Raw genomic sequence first — 21,630 nt, forward strand, 5'->3', positions numbered from 1 at the left:
GAACCAATGCCGTCAATAAATAGCTAACTACATGTATTTACATTCATCTTTCATTCTTTTCCCCTCTCTATCTCTCTATACATATATTGATGTGCGGAAATTCGCTGTGGCCAGACCGGAGCACAAGCTGCATGTGAAGTTCGCCGAGCACGTGGTCTGCGAGGATGAGTTCAAGTACGCCCTGCTGGCCAACAATTGCACCTGTCCCGGCGCCAGCACGCTGGTCACCCTTCTGCTGCACACATCGCGAGGACAGTACGTAAAAAAAATAAAAAACACATGTATATACATCATATATTCATATATACTATATGTCCCCTGTAATGCCCGGTCAACTGTTAATGGTCAGCAAACTCTAGCAAAAAGCTTGAAAGAGAGAGAGAGAGAGAGAGAGAAAAAAAAAGAAAAAAACATTTAGCTGCTATGCGTCAGCAGTTTTGCCGCCTTGATGCGTGTCACCTGTGTCATCTGGCATTTCGCATCACATTTTCTGCTATCCTTCGCCATGCCGGGCAGGCACTCAGGCGACCAAATTACTTAATCAACAGAAAAGGCCATAGATAAGCTTTATAGCTGGCTATTTGTTTTTACTCATTTCGAATTCTAGTTTCTTTGATATGCAGCCAAATAGCTCTGCACCTGCGGCAACACATTTAATTCGAATTTTAATGGGTTTTAAACTTCTTTACAACCCATTCAGCATAATTTTTTTTTTTTTACTTTTTAGATTATTATTTTTGCGCTTGAATTTTTTATAATAATTTAAAATAATTGCATTTTTCATATTTAAGTACCTATAAGCAGCTTTTATTTAATTTATTTCTTTGCTTTATTTATTATAATTTTTGTTTTCTTTTTTATGTTTAGTTCTTCTATTTATACATATTGTATAAAATTATTCTTCATATTTTATTCTGCACTTGCGGCAATAAATTTATTTTTATTTATTTTAAAATAGGTTTCAAACTGCTTTAAAACATTTTCATAATTTTTCTTTTTTTTTTCTCATTATATATTTATTATATTTAAATATACATATATTTTTTCATATTTATATATAGCTATAATTATTAGTATTATTGTTATTTTTTGAATTATTTATTTTATTTATTTATTTTATTTTTATTTATTTCCTTATTTTTTTTATTTCTTTTTTGTCTATGTAAACTTTCTTTTTCTCTTTATACCATTTTTCTTATCAAATTATTTTTACCACATTATTCATTAACTGCGACCCTGCTGAAGTCCTCAACGCTTTCAATTAGTAATTACTCCTTAAATTTTGAGCTAAAATTAACTTTAATTGTTGTTGAAAACATTTAAACACGCGTTGGTCGCATCCACTTCCATTTCCTGCATTAAATATCAAACTGGCACAAGGACGGACGCATTTGTAAAATGGAAATATGCGCAAATCGCGTCAATTTGAAGTGCGAGTTTTAATTAAATTGAATGCGCAATTGTTTCTGGCAGCAAAACTGAGTTTTATGCAAATGCTGCACGCTCATGAAGTGTGTAAAAAAAGCAAATAAAGATTAAATTAAATTAAATTAAATTAAATGAATGGAATACTCTCGGGCTGTCTGCGGCTTCAACACGCAAGCCAGATTAATCATACGCCGCGTATAACTTGACGCATTAGTTAACTAAAGAATTCTAATGAGTCTGTTCAACCCAGCACACAATTGTGCGCGTAGCTTTAACATATTTGTGGCCAGACACCAGAGAGAATCCGAAACCGAATAGGAATCCGAACAATTGAAACTAAAAACCTTAAAACCGAGCTCCTTTTTCTGGCTTGCACCTATTAAACTTTCCTTTAACTTTTATTTCTCTGCCGTCTCGCGCTTTGTAGGGAAGGTCAACAGTCGCCGGAGGAATGGCATCGTCTCTATGGTAAATGTTCCGGCAACGAGATTTATCACATTGTGCTGGGGGACAGTCGCTTCTTCGGGGAGTACGAGGGCAAAAGTTTTACCTATGCCAGCTTTCATTCGCATCGCAAGTAAGTGAAGATACTTCAAAATGCTTTTTAGTTAACAAAACTGAATTGACGTTTGACGTTTCGAGCCAAGCGGAGGGGCGTGGCATTGAGTGGCGTGTGGGGAGTGGCTGGGCGCAAATAAATGCCAACTTGCACGCCTCTTTATCTCGTCATTCATATTTATTTTGACGCTTGCGTCCATTCAAATACAAATTTATGTAAAATGCCAAAAATAAAATAAAATAAAATTAAATAAATAAAAAATAATGCTAAGCAAATATATATATTTTTGTTATATTTAGGTATGGTGTCGCTTTGGTGGGCGTGCGTCCGGCCGAGCTGCCAGAATTCTATGAGGATACCATACTACTGAACCCTGGGCCCAGGCACATCATGAAAAAGGATGACACGTGCTATTATATGAGCATTACCAAGGAGGAGAATTCGGCATTTGTCGTTAATCAAAATCAAACTACGGATACGACAACGGCAGCCGGTGGTGCTGGCAGCAGTGGTGCTAGCGCCACCACACATCACGCACATGCAGCAACTGGTGGGTACAATGCGGCACATGAATGCCAAATAAGTGTGTGTGTGAGTGTGAGACTGTGTGTATGTGTGTGTATTCGTGTGTGTGTGTGTGTGTCATCAAAAGAATTATAAACTACCAAAAAGACGAAACACACACGTTTGAATGACTTTGAATGTTGCTCAGAAAAAATATCCATATATTTATCAAATATATATAAATATATATCTATTTCATTTTCTATTTATAATTTAGCAACAAGTTTTTCTTATTTATGTTGATTTTGTTTTGGGCTGCTTTCGTTTGCGTTCGTTATCGGCAAAGTTTCTAATTCATTTGTCTGTCTTCAAGTAATTTGTTTTTCTTAATTTCATCTCGTTGCGGTTGTCAATTTGTCTGACTTAAAAATAAGAAATAAATTTGAAAAAAAATAAAAAATAAACAACAACAAACTGAAACGCTTTAAATGTGTGTGTGCGCGTGCCCGTCTCTAATTAATATCATTTATTTCTGTCTTGAAAGTTGACGTTTTTCATTTGTTCATTAATTAATTATCTTGCGCTCAAAGTTCGTTTCAAAAGCTAACACAACAAAAATAGATTCAGCAAGCAAAAAACAATACAAAAAATATGAAATATTCAATACAAAAATTCCACCGCTTTGTTATGTTTGTTCTCTGGCTCTCTCAGAACGTCTCTAACATCTTTCTTGTACTACTTTTTTTTTTACAACTTTGATAATTTAATTGCCTCTTGGCTCTTTTAAAATTCTATTTATATTTCTCTTGTTTCGAGCTTAGAAAGTATATATACTTAACATTAAAAAAAATATATATATATTTACATACAGTTTAGCTGGATAGCATATATTTTTTAGAACATTTTTTAGTCATTTCCAATATTTTTTTAAGTTTTGACAAAATAGAAATTTGTAAAATTTAAAGTAAAATTAAGTAACAATGATTGAAAATTGAAATTAAAAATTGATAAATGAAATTCTTCTAAATTCAATTAATGAATTAAATATTAATAATATAATATTGAATTCAACAATATAAAATAATTAATTAAATAAATATATTTAATGAAAATAATAAATAAACAATTTTTTGAATGTTTGTCATTTGTGTATTTAAATAAAATAATTTACCAAAATAAGTGAAAACATTCCTATTCATATGTTAATAAATTTGTCCTTCAAACATTTAAAAACGCTAAAAAAAAAATTGTTTATTTAAAACTAAATTCTCAATTGTTTGGAAATGACTAAAAAATAAATAACATATAAATAAAAATAATAAATAAAAAAATATTTTCTCATAACGAGTTGATATTAAACATTAGCGAAATCAATGAATAAACTAACAGATCACTGAACATAAAAAATAAAAAAAAAAGAAACAAAAAAAAAAACATAAAAATATATAGAAATGAGTACCCTAAGTAATAGCTGGCTAGCAAATACTCTGATAAATTAGAACTAAGCAAATCATCAATAAAGTCACATTAGATCTTGGCAACTCTGAGTACAATAGCTGAGAACTAAACCAAAAAAATACTAACTGCCCACACACATGCACGCACACCTCCACACACACACACACACCCAAACACGCTCCTTAACACACACATACCATATATATATCTACATATATATATATTATAATATCATATATATCGTATAATGTATGTGTAGCGAATACAACAACAACATCAACAACAAAACAATCAACAACAACAACAACAACCAGAACAATACCAACAACAATTAGCACGACTCTCACATCATCAACATTATTATCAGCATCAGCATCAACAACAACAACAGCAACTGCAACAGCAATCGCTTTGAATCAATCGACGATTGCAGCCGTGCCGTCTGTTTGTGTTCGTGTGCCCCATAGTCCCACCTATGACTCTGGCGCCGGCACGCCCCTAATTGAGAGGCAACACTTGCAACCGTTGTATCCGTATCCGCCACCGTCACCGTCACCATCACCGCAACCGTATCCGCAAATGCAACAACTAACATGTGACAGTGATTATACAACACTATTTGTGCGTGAGTGTGACTCCAAGAAAAGAAACTCCCCAAAAATAATACTAAAACAAAAAAAGAACCTTCTCCAATTGTACTGAACAACTCCAAAAGTTTTTTATATACTAATTCATACCGAAAGAAATGCAAAACAAAAATCCAAATCCAAAACATTTAACTAATAATCACATTTTGAAAACACCTTTACATAACAGTACTCTTTACCTCTAGTTCTCTATGTCTCTCTCTCTCTCTCTATATATATATATTTAACACTCTTTGTATTGCCTTCTCTTTCTATATATACATGTTTTATTTTTGTCTAGAACTTAAGTTTTGCTTAGCGCCTGTAAATGCCTTTGGACCCATTTGTAAGCCTGCCCAGCCCGACAACCATTTTCCGCTATTTGAAAGCCATTAGCGACAGGTGTCATACACACACATACATACACTCCCCCAAACACACACACACACTCTCGCACACTATGCTGAAGCAATTTCAGTTACTTACGCGATGCTATTTTTGTCTTTTGCTTCATTTTGCTTTTAGCACTTGTTGTTCCTTTCGACGTATTTTATTGCATGTCTCATATTGTGAAACCCTTTCTAAATGTTTTTTGTCTCTCTCCCTGTCTCTCTCTCCATCTCTCGATTGTTTATTGATTTTTATTGTTAGTTGATATTGTGTTCGTAGAGACTCCTGTCAATTGTAAATTATATGCAATGTACACGCAACAATTTGTTGGCGCACATCGCGTATACGCAATGCTGTGCACCGTACTCACATCGCGTATACGCAGCGTTTGCCCACATCCGTCTGTGGCCACAGCGGCAACTGTTGCGTGTCTGCCACAGGCAGGCTAGGAAATATTTCTATCAAAATACTCGTGTATTTTGTGGCCAAAATTTATGTGGCTGCTGTCGCCTTTCGTCTTAATTAAAGCGTGGTAACAAGCCTCTGCAAATGAGGCAGCGTCATTAGGCAAGCCAACTTGTGGCTTTGACTGTGCTGTGAACCAACGCAATTAAGTTCCAACTACACACCTTAACTGAAAGTCAATATTACGGGGCCAAAAACTTGACAGCGCTCAGACGCCAATGACACGAGCTGAAAGCTGAATGAAGATGGGAAGTAGATTGAAATGAGGAATAATCATAATAATAATAATATTATGACATTATTATTATTTTGGATCAAATTAATAATTTTTTATTTTTTTTATTTATTTATTTTTTTTTTTTTTTTGTTAATGTATTTTGCGAATCTTTTTAATACCCAAAAGGCTTAATGCAGTATATGTATAATACTATAATGTCTTTTTAATACACAGTTAAAGCTTTTTCAATTGCATAGACGAATAGAATTTTATCTCATTAAATCTTTTTTCTTTTTATTTATTTATTTATTTTTTTAATCCAAATCACAGAATTTGATCTTATTAAATATTTTATTATTATTTTTATTTATTTTTTTTTTTAATTCAAATCGTATGTTAAGCTAAACTTAATTTCGAAAGTTATCCTCTCAGGATATCATTTCGCATATTTCACTAGGATTAATTCCATATGTAAGACTCACTTTAAGCTAATGTCATTGGCATCTACTCCTGCTGCTACTGCTGCTGCTGCTACTCCTGCTGCTTAACCACTTGGCAATGGGCAACTTTGTCAGCTGCACAGTTCTTGGTCCTTGAATTGAAAAGAGTTTTAATGAGTTGAACAGGTTCTCCACCACTGCACGTCGTTTTCTCTCTCTCTCTCTCTCTCTCTCTCTCTCTCTCTCTCTCTTTCTCTGTGTGTCTCCTCCATCCCACACTGTTTTGTGCCGTCGTCGTTCAGCTTCTTCATCCTAGTTGTTTGTTGTTTGGCTAAACTATTAGTGAATTTTACATGTAAAGCAACGACATTTTGTTCAAGTAGCTATAAATTTTGTGCTTAATACTTTGCGTTAATGCACTGCGGTCTAATTGAGCGCGCACACTGTGGTACACTGAGCGAAAAATCTTAATAAATTTCCGATTGCAAATTTACCCTCTGTAGCCAGCGACACACCGACGGCTGTGATAATATCGGACTCCAGGCAGAATCTAAAGGACACAACGGTGAGCACAACGCATTTACCGACGGCGGCGGCTGCGACGACGACGACAACAATAACAACAACATCGCTGGTGCTAGGAGGCGGCAGCGGGGCAGCTGGCAGCAGTGGGACGGGTGGCCAAAATCAGGCCAGCTCCAGCAGCAGCGGCGGCGGCCTGGGCGTCGGCCTCAACATGGGCACCTCGCTGAGCATCACACCTGCCGCACTGACCACCACGGGCAATCACCTGGACGTGCCGTTCGCCAACAATCCCAATCTGCTCAGTCCCGATGTGCTCAATCAGCGTAGAGGTAAGAAAGAGATACGCAATAGACAGTGTAACCCTAGAGCTCAATTTGGCCCAAATAACCGTTATGTTTTCACACAATCTGCAGGCAGTCGTCGACCCTCCATATTGCCCGTGCCGGATATGTTTACGTCCTCATCGTTTAGCATAGCCGGCAACGACGATGGCGAGGAGGGCGATGAGAGCGACGATGAGATTGACGACGAGATGCCTTGGCGTTCGCCCTCAGAGAAAATTGCGTAAGTCTATGCATTTGGCCTTTAGCTTCCTCTGTGTGTCTGCCACAACCTAAGTAACTCCGTTTTCTTTTTCTTTTGATTAACCAATTGATAATTGAGGCACATTTCCTACCAAATCCCCCCCTTGTAATATGATAGCAGACTTATATATGCATAACTGTAACTGTGTGTACACCCCAAAAGAACAAGAAAAAACTTTAAAAAAATGCAAAGTCCTCAATTCACATAGTTAACTACTAGATGAATCTCTAACTGTACCTGACTTTATCTCCCTAACTGTGATGTATGTAAGAATGTAATCCTCCAATTGGCGTGCAATCAAACAACTGTCTAAATTCTTTGTCTATAAATGTAAATAAAACCCCTGCGATATTTTCAGCATTTTATTTTTATCGATTTATCAGTTATAGTTCGATTTTCTATGCAATCTAAAAGAAATTATGTGTAAAATTTGTGGGTATAAACTAAAAAAAAAAAAAAAAAAAACAAAAAAAAAATTAATAAAAAATAAAATAAAATAAGAACTAAAAAAAAAAATAAATATATTTATTAACAACAACAAAATTCGATATATAAGTACAACATAAAAAAAAATATCTACCAAAAATTAATTTGAAAATTGTTTTCATTTATTAACCAAAAATTATGGAAACTTGTTATATTTTTATTTCATTAAATTTATACATTATGCCTCGTTTCTCCTTCCAAATTATTTTGCATATTTTTTTTTAATTTTATTTTTATTTGTTATTCATTTTTAATATATAATATATTTATAATATATAAATGCTGAAAATATTGCTTTAGCCCAGTCCACTCAATCTATGTTTATGATATATAGATATATATATATATTCATGTTGTCTTAGCTGTAACAATAATCCTGCCTTGAGCACCCAAAGAAAACACTTAGCTTAGCTTAGACCCTACTCTCGTCCTTCATATGAAACGCTGAAAACAAAACCAAAAAAAAAAAAAAAAAAAAAAACAAAACCTAAACTCTCGCAGTTGCTTGGGCGGTCACTTTCCACAATCGCGCACCTATTCGCTCATCATGAGCTCCTCGGAGGACTCGTATCAGCAGCGTGGCAGCGCGCTGGGCGGCGCCAACTGTGGCTATTGCAATGCCAATGCCGCCAATGCGCCAGCAGCGCAGCCGCTGCCAGCGTCGCTACGCCGGCGCGCCATGAAGAAGAGCTACAGCTGCGACAGCGAGTGCGCTCTGCCGTCTGGCCAGCGTTTGGGCTTGGACATGGGCCTGGACATGAGCCTGGGCCAGGGGCTGGCCGGTGGTCCGCTGGCATTGCTGGCGGCGCGACGTCGCCAGTTGCAGCGCTGCTCCTGCTGCTACAGTTGCTCACGCGACAGCTGTGGCAGCAGCAGCACCACCACCGCCACCACCACCACCACAACGGCAGCGGCTGCCGGTCAGGCGCACTTTCACAGCCTAGCCCAGTGCCCGTTCCAAGCACCGCACCCGCCCCCGCCGCCGCCACCGCCTCCTGGCTGTGGCTTTACGTCGAGCAGCTCCGCAGAGACACGTCGCTTGGCGCGTCCGGTGTGGGCGGCCGACTATTCCGGGTAAGTTGCCGCCCGTTCGAGGCGCCGCCACACAGCGGGCCACCAGACACCTGCAACTCGGGCTGTGCATTTTGGAATGTTCCATTGTTGAAGAGTTGTTATCGTTGCTATTTGCTGTTGCTGTTGCCGTTGCAGTTGTTGCTGCTGCTACTATTATTATTGTTGCTATTGCTGCCGCTTCTTATGCAATATTTTGTTTGCTTGCAACAGTCGCTAGTTGCCTGCCGCAGGGCACTTTTTAATGACTTGCAACGTTTACCTTGGACGGAGCGCGCTACGACTTGAGATTTGTTGATGATGCTCTTTCACGTTTTCAGTCTTGTTTAACATATACCCTAACAAACTTTGAATGCTGGCTAATGGAGCGTATAGCCAGTGAAAATTGCCCTAAAAAGAGAAAAAAATAAAAAAAATATTCAAATAGAAAATTTGTTCAATTTAAATTGAATTTGTTATAATATTACAAAAATAAATTTAATAAATTTTTCCATACTGCCAAAGTTGTAATGCTAGCCAATGGAGCGTATAGCCAATGACTTAAGCGGAAATACAGAATTTTTATACATTAACAAAAAAATAAAAAATTAATAAATAAATAAATAATTAAATTTTTATAGACAATTTTCTCAAACTTAAATAGAAGTTAAAACATGTTAAATTATGTTATAATATTACCAAAATAATTTTCCCAACATTTAATAAATTTATTCATACAGTCAAAATTTGAAGGCCATGAACAATTGTCCTAGGCGAACAATAAATAATTTTTATAAGTTTAAAAATAAAATTTAAATAAAACTTTATTCAATTATTCAAATTAAATTTGCTTCTCCATATTTTATGCATTTCAAACATAAAAAAAATTATCGTAAAATACTCAACAAAAAAATTCCTAATTTAATTAATTAATTCATACTGAATTTTATTCCAAGTATTTTCCGAATCAATGATTTGAGAATTTCTTAAATTTTAATAGGTTAATACGAATAAGAATTTATCATCAAATTACTTGTTTTTGATATAAAAATTTAATGATTTGCTGTTGAAGAAATCATCTGTTGTTAGAAATCATCCATTACCTTTCGTGCTTACAGCGTATTTATATAGTCGTTCGATGCGACTATGCTATGCCAGCATTTTACAGTACCATATTCTTGTTGTTGTTGTTATTATTATTGTTGTTGATGTTTCTGTTTACGCCGCGGCTTCCTTTATATTCAATTTCGTTCCTTTTCTTTCATTCTTTGCTTTAACGCTGAGTTGCATCTTTGTCGTTTGTCGTTTGCATTCATACAAAAGTTGTTCTTTGGACTCAACTTGTTGTTATTGTTATTGTTGCTGCTGCCGCTGCTGTTGTTGTTGTTGCTGTTCATTTACAGTGCTGCTGGGCCAAGACCCACGTAACAGTCAGTCGCGATAAGAGCCACCGTTGTGGGTCAGTCTCCGACTCAAGCAAGTTAGCCAGTTGTAGCAGCTGTTCGTTGGGCCACATTAATTGCATGCTAAAAGGAAAACTTTATGAAAATCATCATCTATTCAGATACAAACGACAATTGCGTAAATACATTGCCATGTAGTTAGAGGACACGTGTTTTCCTCTTTAGATGTAGACTTCAGTTTTTCTGCGCCGCCTGCTCACATCCTGCACTTAAAAACAATGAGAAACGCTTTACCTTTAACCTCTTTTTTTTCATTTGTTCTTGCTTAAGACAAATTTCGAGAAAAAATTTGTTCATCTGAGCTCATTTATATAACTGCTGTAACGCATAAATTTTCTACATTGCAGCATTGTCAAAGGTTTTCCGCCAGTCTCGCCCTTCATTGGGGTCAGTCCGACGCTTTGCTACCTGCTCAAAGAGAAGAAACCGCTATGCTGTCTGCAGCTGGCACAGGTGATGAAGATTTAGAAATAATAGACATGATTACTTCAACTTTCTCTATCTCCCTCTCTCTCTCTCTCTCTCTTTCTCCCTCTAGGTCTGTGAGCACTGCAGCTATCGCAATGCCAAGGAGTATCAATGGCAGAACAAGACCATCATTCTGGCTGCGGACTACGCCTCGAATGGCATTTACAACTTTATCATTCCACTGCGTGCTCATTTCCGCTCGAAGACCTCACTGAATCCGATTATTTTGCTGCTGGAGCGACGACCCGATGTCGCCTTTCTCGATGCACTTTCCTACTTTCCACTGGTGAGCTGCCTCATCCTCACTCTCTTTGCAGCTCTCTAAATGCACATTTCCATTAGGTTTATTGGATGCTGGGCTCTATTGATTGTCTGGATGATCTGCTGCGCGCTGGCATTACGCTAGCCGAGAGTGTTGTGGTGGTCAACAAGGAGCTCTCCAACTCCGCCGAGGAGGATTCACTCTCCGACTGCAATACGATAGTTGCTGTGCAAAATATGTTCAAGTAGGCCGTTTATCTAAGGAGATAACTGCATTCAAGTCTAACTCTTCTTCACTTCCGCTCAGATTCTTTCCAAGCATCAAGAGCATCACGGAGCTGTCGCAGAGCTCGAATATGCGCTTCATGCAGTTCCGGGCGCACGACAAGTACGCTCTGCATCTCAGCAAAATGGAGAAGGTCGGTAACAAGGGGGCCCCGGGGCGGGGGGTTTACCGTTGCAGTTGTCATTGGTTAATTTGTCGCTCACTTAATTGCAGCGCGAGAAGGAGCGCGGTTCGCATATCTCGTACATGTTTCGTCTGCCCTTTGCCGCCGGCGCGGTCTTCAGTGCCTCCATGCTGGACACGCTGCTCTATCAGGCATTTGTCAAGGACTATGTGATTACATTTGTGCGACTCCTGCTGGGCATTGATCAGGCGCCAGGCAGCGGATTTTTGACTTCGGTAAATATAAAAATAAAATAAAATAAAATAGGTATATAAAAATTTTTTTTAAATAAATAAATAAATAATAACTAATTAGAAACTAAATAAAAAATTATAAATAAGGAAAAAATAAATGCAAAAAGAATAGATCAAATACTCCAAAATAAAATAATTAAGAAATAATAAAGTTTTATTTTATGTATTATTGAAGTAAAAAATAATAAATACAAATAAAATTTTGACTTCAATAACTAAAAAGAAAAATATTATAAAATAAATGAATAAAAAAAAATAAATAAACTTAAATAAAAAAAAATAAACAAATATTAAATATTATACGAAAAAAAATTACTTAAGAAAATAATATATAAATAAACAAGTAAATAATTTTAATAAATACACAATAAATAATTAAAAAATTAATAAAAAGTAAAAATACAAAATGAAAATAAATTTTAAAAAAGTTACTCAAGAAGAAATAAAACTCACTCCTCCGCTCTTCGTCTCACCGACAGATGCGCATTACGAAAGATGACATGTGGATACGCACCTATGGGCGTCTGTATCAGAAACTCTGCTCGACCACCTGCGAAATTCCAATTGGTATCTATCGCACGCAGGACACCTCCAATGCGGATACTTCACATGTGAGTAACTCGCCGGTCGAGAGATGGGGACCCTTCTCCGCCTTCAGCAGGCATTGTGTGCGCTTGCGTCCATCGGTGAGTCCAAAACAAATGCAGCCAACCAAGAAAACAACAACGAAAAAATAAAAATAACAAATTCTGAAATCGAACAAAGTTTACTTTCAACCTTTTGGGCCCCTTTTGCCAATTCTTTTGGCCGCACCTAAACTAAACTAACCAGAACTAAAACAACCGAAATTTGTTTTGCCTTCAACTTATCACACCAAAAATACACTACTCACACAGCCTGTCTCTCTTTCTCTGTCTGTCTCTAACTAACTCTGTCTCTTGCTCACAACTTAGGTATACAAGAAAAGAAATTCAAATGAAATTGATTTGTACTCGATTTAAGTTAGTCTTTGGTTCTTAATATTTAATTAGCGGACATTCGTTTATGTTTTAGTTTCTGTTACTATTGATTTATGTGTTACGTCCATTGAGTTTATTTTGTTTTTAAATCACACGCTTACGCTTCGATACTAACTGCATTTGAGACAAGTCTGCGCCAAAAAAAAAAAAAAAAATCTAAACTTCATTTGCATATTTTACTCAATATATATTCTATATCTACTTATAAGTAATCGTATACTATATACTATACTACTACAAGAACTCTCTTTTTCTCAATTATTACTCTTGAACTTGTGAACGTAATGGCAAAGCTAAAAAGATTTTTAATCAAATTTCAATTAACGTAACTTTTACTCGCTTAACAACGATCTAGAGTTTTTTTTCCTCATATACATATCAATATATATATATATATATATGCTTAGCCAAAGAAACCCTTTCGAAAACATAAAGCATAGCGTGCTGATTTAGCATCAATTGTATAAAAATTTCCCCCTTGATTTTGTATATAAACCTTAAAAAACAAAAAATGAAAACTTTCGTAGTTGATTTTATATTTTTATATATTTTATTGAATCAGCCAGTCGAAAGAATTTGCCAAAGTTTTTTCCCACAATTTTTAGCTCATCTTTTGCCTAATCCTTACTCGTATTATAAACACACACATTAGCTAAAAATAAATGAAAAGAAAATTAAAGAAAATGAAAAACCCAAGCCTTCTTGGCGCCTTCCCCGGTTCCTACAAATTTGCGAATAAATTACTCATACGACCCATTGTCGAATTTGTCTGTCGAAATGAAATGTTGAAATGAAAATAAACTAATTTGCGTTTGTATTGGACTTGACCAGCTATTGAAAATACGCACACGCACGCAGTGAGTCACATATATATTTAATAACAAAACATAGACTAGTCAAAAAAGGACAATCTAAAAATAAAAAATATATATATACTAAAAATATACTCAACAAGAACAACAACAAAATCTATTTAAAAAATCAAATACATTTCTCATACAATCCTCACAACAATTGCCTGCCTGTCTCATAAGCCGTAGCATTCTCTATGGCCATTCTTGTGTGTGTGTGTGTGTGGTGGTCTGCCTATGTGTGTAGATATATAGTATAGTAGAATTAGCTAGGAATTCGCTTGCATGACTCTGTTCTTCTCATCGCTTGCTGTAATTTTTTCCGTTTCCGTTTCCCTTCCGTTTTTTTTTTTTTTTTTTTTTTTTTTTTTTTTTTTTTTTTTTTTTTTTTTTGCATGCAGACCTTTAATTAGCTGATTGCATTTGCTTGTTGCGTTGCGTCCTGCACGCCAGGACAATAGCTGGCCACGAAAAACAAAACATAAATAATTACATTATCCATAGGCGTTGTAAAACACCTGAACCAAACCCCGCTTAACCCATTGCTGCTGTCTGGACTCGGCTATTGTTGCACTTCGTGTTGTGGCCTTTGATATTTATTAATTATTCAACATCAGTCAATAAGTTTACCACAGCTTCATTTATTTTTTAATCGTTGCTCGATTATCGATATTAGTTATCGTTGGGCTTAAAAATAAAGATTTATCTTTTAATTATATTTTCATTATATTTAATTATTTATCCACCTAATATAAATCATTTGTTTATTTATTTAAAAAATAATAATAATTATTATTTATAAAAATATTATTTTTTTTTTAATATATAAACTTTTATTAAAGCTCATTATAATTATTATTAATATAATATAATACAATTTTTACAATTATCCACCTAACATAAATCATTTGTTTATTTATTTTAAAAATAATAATAATAATTATATATAACAAAAATATTTGTTATTATATAAATTTTCATTAAAGTATTATTATATAATATAATATAAATTTATTAATGCAATTGCCGTACAGTATTTAGATTTTAATCTGTTCTTTATTCCACCAATTAAATTTCATCAATTTGTAAAAAAAAAAAATCCATAGATACCAGAGAAAACTTTCGTGTTTCGAAATGCTCATTAAAATTGCTTAGCTTGATTAAAAAATCGATACAAATTAGCGAAACGAACGGCGACTATGAAACTCGAGCTGCAAAGCACGAAATAGGCAAAATCCTGAAGAGACCATTTCATTTAGCATATTAATTAGATTTTTAATTGACTTTTCGATCATTTCGTTGCGCAAATTTGTGAACAAGCGCTTGCCAAGCACCTTTTACGAACAATAGTTTTTCATTTTGTTTTTCTTTTCAATTTTCTTTCGATGCTTTTTCCATTAATTTGATTATAAACGAAAAATTGATTACGAACATGTTTTGGCTTTTAGTTAACATTTTATTCGGCATGACTAACAACACAGATTCAATGTTACCTTGTTTTTTGTACACACACACACACACACACACACATGCACACGCACACACACTAAATAATACATCTATACATATATCTATATATATAAAGATAACATCGTTAACATTAAATGAGCATAAAGCCCAAAGAAAAAAAAAAATGATATATATATATAAAGATAAACATTATTCATGCATAAAACTGATACAATCTGCCATTTCAATTAAAAACCAATTAAAAATGTAAATCATTTTGTGTTTAACCGAAAAATTCATTGAAATTTGCATACCAAAAACCATCTCGACCCGGCCAAAAAAAAAAAAAAAAAAAAAACAATTCCATGCTAAGTATGATGAGGAGACTGGCACGCCCGACTCCACCAAGGATAGCTCGGAAATGCTGCGAGGTGTTACATATCGTCCGCCGACAGCGGGTAGTGGTGGTAGTGGTATTGGTGGTGGTGCAGGTGGTGGTGGTGGTGGCCGGCCGCGCCAGAAGTCAGTCAATTGCCTGGGCGGCTGTTCGGAGCGTAAAGGATCATCCGTAAGTAATCTCATTTCAAGTCAAAAAAAAAAAAAAAAAAAAAAGAAAAGCACACACATACACACACAAATATCACAATTGTGGGCGTGACGCGAGGTAGGTGAGTTTTAGTTCCTTTTATGACTTGGTTCTTGAACGCTTTGACGCATGCTGTTGGTGATGGATGCCAGAAAACTGAGTATATATCTAAGATAACATTATCACTGCACTCACATACACAGAAACAAACAAACACACTCACATACACACATCAATGTGTAACTAACAAATTGAGCAAACTTCTTCGACTTGCATACATTTTTAATGTTTGGCTGGACCAACATCTCTTGCAGTATTCCATCAATTTGGCTGACGAGGCACGCGATAATCACGCCCAGCAAATCGAGCGAGCGGAAATCGCGAATCTGGTGCGCAGTCGCATGGAGTCGCTCAATTTGCCAACCATCGACTACGACGATGTCAGCGAGAAGCGCAATCATTTGTCCTATGTGATAATCAATCCAAGCTGTGATCTTAAGCTGGAGGAGGGCGATCTGATGTGAGTATGATTCGAGAGAGTTTAGTTTGCTTATCAAGAAACTTTTATAGCATAGAGTGAAAAATGAGGGAAAATGTGTATCCATAGCTCGTTGAACTTTTATCAATGCCACTCACACTCTGACACAAAACTGAGAGATCAATTGGGACGGTTCTTCAAATCGTATCACTCTAAACGATGTTTGTGGAAAGAGCGTCACACGAACAGATCAACTCCAGGCGCTCAGCAGAAAGCAAAACGAAAGAAACCGAAGGCCCTTCGGCTATGCCCAGAGCGAGTGCGAATGAGTAGAATATTTTATAGTTGATCTCGGGAACAGTGGTTAGGGTATAAAACAGTTGGGACTGGCTGATGTTTTTTAGATTACAACTAGTTTGTAATTCGCATAGACTTACTAAAGTTAAAAGCCAATTGCAAAATGTTGAAAAAATTCTACAATTTATAAAAAAGATCGGGGAATGAGTATTCAAAAAACTCTTAGCAGAAAGTATAATTAGTTAATTAAATCCAATATTTTATATATATCATAATTATTAGTATATATATTACTAATATTACGTACTTCAAAAAGTGATTTGAATTAAATGAAAATAATTCTAATAGCTGATATTATTTATTTTATTATTAATAAATAGTTTATTCTAAAAAGAAATCTTCTATATATATTCAATATGTTTAAATTCAAGCTAATTAATTTCTGTTCAACCCAATATCTCTAAATTTAATTCACAGCTATTTGGTGCGCCCCTCACCGTTCTCGGCACAAAAGACCTTCGAGCGTCACAATTCGCGCCGCAAGTCGAACATTTCGTTCTGTTCGAACATCAATTTGGGCGCCACCTGTGGCCCGCAAATGCCAAATATGAGCAACACCGCCGTCGGAGCTGGTTCGCGACGCGGCTCCGGCATCGCCGGTTTGAACCCCATGCAAATGCAGAGCGTTCAGACATTGGCCGGGTATGGATCATCGCAGCGCTGTACGCCCCCGATGCAGCAAATTAAATCGAATTCTCTTTCTCTACCCGACAGTCCGACGGTGGTTGGCTCGCAGCGCGGCAGGAGTAACTCATTGCGGGTTGGCTATTATTCTCTCTATCCACACCTCCTACACCTATCTCTCCCCCTCTCTCTCTCTCTCTCTCTCTGTTTTATGTTCTTTCTCTCTAACTGTCTCACTCACTTACTGCTCACTGCCTCCCTATCTGAGTCACACGATTTCCACTTTCCTGTTTTTTGCGTTCACGTTTATCGACACTCCAAAAAATATACTCCACTCCATTTATGTCCACAACTTTACCTAGATAACTGTGTATTTATCAAATGCCAGAGCTGCCTTATATATGCCCTAAATTCATGATCTATCATGTCAGTCTGGCATTGCATAAATATATATTTATCTGCTACATATTACATATTTAACATTTCAATACCTTTGCAGCAACAGTATAAATAATTTAAACCCACAAATTTTTTAGCTTGAAAAACATTGAGAGTTCTTTGAGGCCTGAACATCAAAAGCATGAATATCAAGTTGAGCCATAAAATGTATAATTAGTTCCCTTAAATACTTAGTTCATTTACCTTCAAATCGCAGTTTTTCATAGGAATCAAATTAGCAGGCAAAAATAAATAATAAAAAAAAGCTTTTCCTAAAATTTTACGTTGCTTTGCTTTATAGCCATATTTTAGGAGGAAATCAAAATTTTCAGTTATTTTTGGGAAACAATTACGACGAAAGTTAAACAAATTTATGAAAAGTTTTTTATGAATTTTTGAATGAAAAACAGGGATTTTTTTTATTTTTATTTTTCCTTAAGTAATAATTTAATATAAAACACACTTTTTTATTTATATTTATATTTACATGGTTTACATATTTATTTATATATTGATATACATATAATTTATTTTTTTCTTTTTTAATATTTGTTGCTAATTTTTTTTTATTTGAAATTGAATGAAAAAATATGTATATTTTTCTTATTTATTTTTTTTACTTATTATTATTATTTTTTATTTTATTTTAATATATACACAAAAAGATAGATTACAATTTTCATTAATTAAATACATACCTGATATTTTAGACAGTTGCCTTATTTTTGCTTACCAAAGAGCTGCAAGGGTATTGAATGCTTCGGCTTACCGAAATGTGATTTTACTTTACCTAATTGGCTAACATAACACCTAGACTTGAGCAATCACCCAGTTGTTGTATGAAGAAGCACAATGTATAAAATGCCACAATGCTCACACACACTACTAGCACAAACACATAGACACAAACACATAGATCCATGTAGAGCATCAAAATTTGATTGCATTTCGTTATCGAAAGACTCCATTTCACAAAATTGAAGCGTTTCAAAAAGCCGCAGCACTCGACAGCCGCAACAGCCAGACCAACATCAACAACAACAACTACAACAACAACAACAACAACTGTCAGCAACACCAAGTACAACTAAAGCAGTTCAGCAACCATTCATAACCATAAAGCACGCACGCAACGGATATGTCCACATCACGTTTCCGTTTCCGTTAACTCGAGTTGGTTTTGCACCCGCAAAGAATATAAATACCGTAACGAAATAATAACAGCAACAGTAATAATCATCACGATCAAAATAATAATAATAATAATAATATAATAGCCTAATGCAAACAATTTAATCAACTAGCGTGCGGCACGGATTTCACTTCAATGTGTGTTTAGGCCAGCGAAAAAGAAAAGAAAAAGAAAAAAAAGAGAGAGAAATTCTTGTAGCCAATTTGTATTGTGTAATTCATGTGTCTTTGTGTGTTCTTTGTATTTTGTTTTGTTTTGGCCATTCGCTAGTTGTCTTTAATCTCTAATCCGGTCTCTGCCTTTTGGATGTGTCCAATACTATTGTATTTACAGATCGATAACGATATACTATTGCGTCGCTCGTCCTCGCTGCGGCAGGGCTTGCCCAGCGTGGGCGTCAGCCATGGTCGTCGCAAGTCCTCGCTGGAGGAGATCGGCATCAGTCACTTTACCACACTGATGCAGGCCACCAATCACAGCAATCCCATCAAGATATCACTCAATGGCAGCATTGGCATGGAGGTAAAGGTCTCTAGCTCACTCAGGCTACAGATTTTCTCAACTCTCTCTCTCTCTCTCTAGAATCAAATCTCATTGCAAGTGACGCCGCCCGAGGAGCCAACGCCCATGTTGGGCGTGCCGTGTGTGCTGGGCGGCGGCGGTGTGGGCGGCATTAATCCGTCGGCACTGGGTGGCAGCTCTGGCGGTGGAGGCGGCGGCGGTGGTGGCAGCGGCGGTGGCGGTGGTGGTGGCGGCGGCGGTAGCAGCGGCGGCATGCTGGGCGCCGGCTCCTCGCTGGCCATAAATACCGCAGATCTGGGTCCCGGGCCGAGCACCTCGTCGGGCGCCTCGCTGCAGGCGCAGGACTCGCTGCCGCAGTCGTCGCAGGCTCCGTCGCCGCAGCATTTGCAGGGCACGATTGTATGATACAACCTGATGTGGGGTCGCCGACTCCGCTCGTCCATGTCCAAAAACAAATGGATATAGAATTCGGCCAGCACACACAGACGTCGAGACAAGTTCTAAAGGAGCTAGAACTGTCTCTGCTTAAAATAAGGTCAAGCTGCTTAACCCTAGAAACAACCAAAAACTGAAAAACGAGCATAAAAACCAATTAAAACACTATTTATATAAAGAATTGTAAAGAGATGAGCGCGTGTCGATATATCGTGTCACGGTTTATTTACATTGAGAAAAGTGATTAAAACACAGTGTAAGTTTTTGTTTTCGTTATTATTATTTTGTTACTGTTGTGAATATGTTTTGACAAATTCATGGTGTATGTATTATTATATATAAAATATATATATAAATAAATTTATCATTGATTTTCTCTATAAAAAACTTTTCTAACTTTTTTTTTATTATTATTATAAAAAAAAATAAATAAATAAATAAAAATTTTAATTTTGTTTATTTTTTTATCTAATATTATGTTCTTTATTTTTTACTAACTTGTTTGTTTTTTATTTATTATTATTATGTTATTTTATTTTTTTATTTTATTTTTATTTTATATTATGATTAATATTTTCAGTATTTACACTATTATTATTATCATATTTCATATTATTTTAAAATTAATTTTCCATTAAAAACACATTTGGCATTTAGTTCCACAGCTCGTGTCACGAATATATCTATAACTCTCAATTGCTCGTCTCTAAGTATTATGTATTAAGAACCCAACCCACCCAAAAGCAGCCTGTCCCGTGTCTGTGTTGTGTGCGTGTCGCAGCTAATGAAATATACTCTAGTATTGCCCCCTAGATGGGGAATTCCCCTCCATCAAATTGTCCCCTTCCCTATCTCATTCTCTCCCTGAGTTGGCTTAGTTAAGTGTGCGAAAAAAAAAAGAGAAAACAAGAAAATTCTATGCAGATATGGATGTGTTTTATCATTTCGCTTATAGGCAAACTACACTTAAGTATTTGAGTAGCAATAAATTAGATTCAAAATTCGGTATGCTTTATTCAAAAAGTGTGCAACAAAAGTGTGTTTTGGGAACAACAAAGTAGTTAAACTATTGGCATGAATGGAATGGTATATACCACTTTAGCTAGCTGTAAATAGTATCGTGCATTAAGATGTGTTAGCTGCTAATGCATTCTATATATAGATCTAAGTAAATTTGATTCATTTCTAGCATATCTCGCTCTAATGCAAATTAGCTGCCCCAAAATCAAGAGGCTCAAAACCAAAAATCAAGAAAATTAATTGCAATACAAAATTTCAAAATAATTTTAGCAGCTTTTTCGTAGCAATAGAAATTATGTATATACGATAGTTTATAAGTGATAGTTGTAGTTGAAATTTGTTCATGATTTCATTCTCTATAAATTTGAAGAATTCGCATTGCGCACAGCTACTTCCTTAGGTTTCATATGTTGCACAGAGTTTTGAATTGAATTCGTTATTTCGCTAAAGTAAATAAACTATATTTTACTATAAGAAAGGTGCTATCGATGTTTTGTACCGAAATATTCTTTCAATTCATAAAAATTAAATTTATAAAAAAAAAAAACAATACTTTTTAATGATGGTTTTCAGAACATAAAACATTCAAAAGAAACAGGCTTTGGTATACTCTAATGCTTTACAAAGAAAAACAAACAAAAATGAAAATATGAAAAACAATGCTATGTAGTCGCTGTAAATATTAGTTATTAAGATGGTAGCATTCAAGGAACTGCATACAAACTATTAGAACTACAACGCAAAACAACAGAAATTAGTTAATAATAAAGTTTATGAATATATATAGTCGATAGTCGATAGTCCTTAAGCACTTAGTTCGGTTTGAGGGCCGTGCTCAAAGCCTAAGCCTATAGCTTGTAAACGAAACTGTACCAAATTGAATGAGCTATACACATATTCCAAGCATCAACCACATATATATTATATATATCTTAACTGTCGATTGGCACCTCTAAAGAACGAAACCCAGACACGTCCCCAGCAACAGGGAAAATTTATTAATTAGCCTTTAGCTAAAGCATACAAATGTA

The 21,630-nt window shown here is 35.6% G+C and overlaps 1 protein-coding gene across 18 annotated transcripts in view; it reads left to right on the forward strand.

Annotated features, from left to right (window-relative positions):
* The window catches only part of LOC6579046 (potassium channel subfamily T member 2), a 158,416-nt gene extending 138,696 nt beyond the window's left edge, over nt 1–19,720 (forward strand). For 4 of the 18 annotated variants that reach the window (XM_044010417.1, XM_044010412.1, XM_044010410.1 and 1 more), the window contains 18 exons: nt 115–255; nt 1,856–2,005; nt 2,287–2,537; nt 4,209–4,574; nt 6,591–6,941; nt 7,026–7,176; nt 8,185–8,757; nt 10,544–10,649; nt 10,735–10,950; nt 11,007–11,170; nt 11,233–11,344; nt 11,425–11,610; nt 12,108–12,314; nt 15,321–15,515; nt 15,848–16,053; nt 16,786–17,128; nt 18,956–19,144; nt 19,205–19,720. In XM_044010417.1, the coding sequence (XP_043866352.1) occupies nt 115–255; nt 1,856–2,005; nt 2,287–2,537; nt 4,209–4,574; nt 6,591–6,941; nt 7,026–7,176; nt 8,185–8,757; nt 10,544–10,649; nt 10,735–10,950; nt 11,007–11,170; nt 11,233–11,344; nt 11,425–11,610; nt 12,108–12,314; nt 15,321–15,515; nt 15,848–16,053; nt 16,786–17,128; nt 18,956–19,144; nt 19,205–19,549 (4,252 nt within the window). In that variant the 3' untranslated portion in view covers nt 19,550–19,720. Of the gene's footprint in view, nt 1–114; nt 256–1,855; nt 2,006–2,286; nt 2,538–4,208; nt 4,575–6,590; nt 6,942–7,025; nt 7,177–8,184; nt 8,758–10,543; nt 10,650–10,734; nt 10,951–11,006; nt 11,171–11,232; nt 11,345–11,424; nt 11,611–12,107; nt 12,315–15,320; nt 15,516–15,847; nt 16,054–16,785; nt 17,801–18,955; nt 19,145–19,204 lie in introns of those variants that run through there. The other 14 variants (XM_032729558.2, XM_032729555.2, XM_032729554.2 and 11 more) reach the window with 12 other exon arrangements.
* Nucleotides 19,721–21,630: the final 1,910 nt, after the last annotated feature.

This window comes from Drosophila mojavensis, unplaced genomic scaffold (genome assembly GCF_018153725.1).
Source record: "Drosophila mojavensis isolate 15081-1352.22 unplaced genomic scaffold, ASM1815372v1 contig_80, whole genome shotgun sequence".
In the NCBI taxonomy this organism is placed as follows: Eukaryota; Metazoa; Arthropoda; class Insecta; order Diptera; family Drosophilidae; genus Drosophila; species Drosophila mojavensis.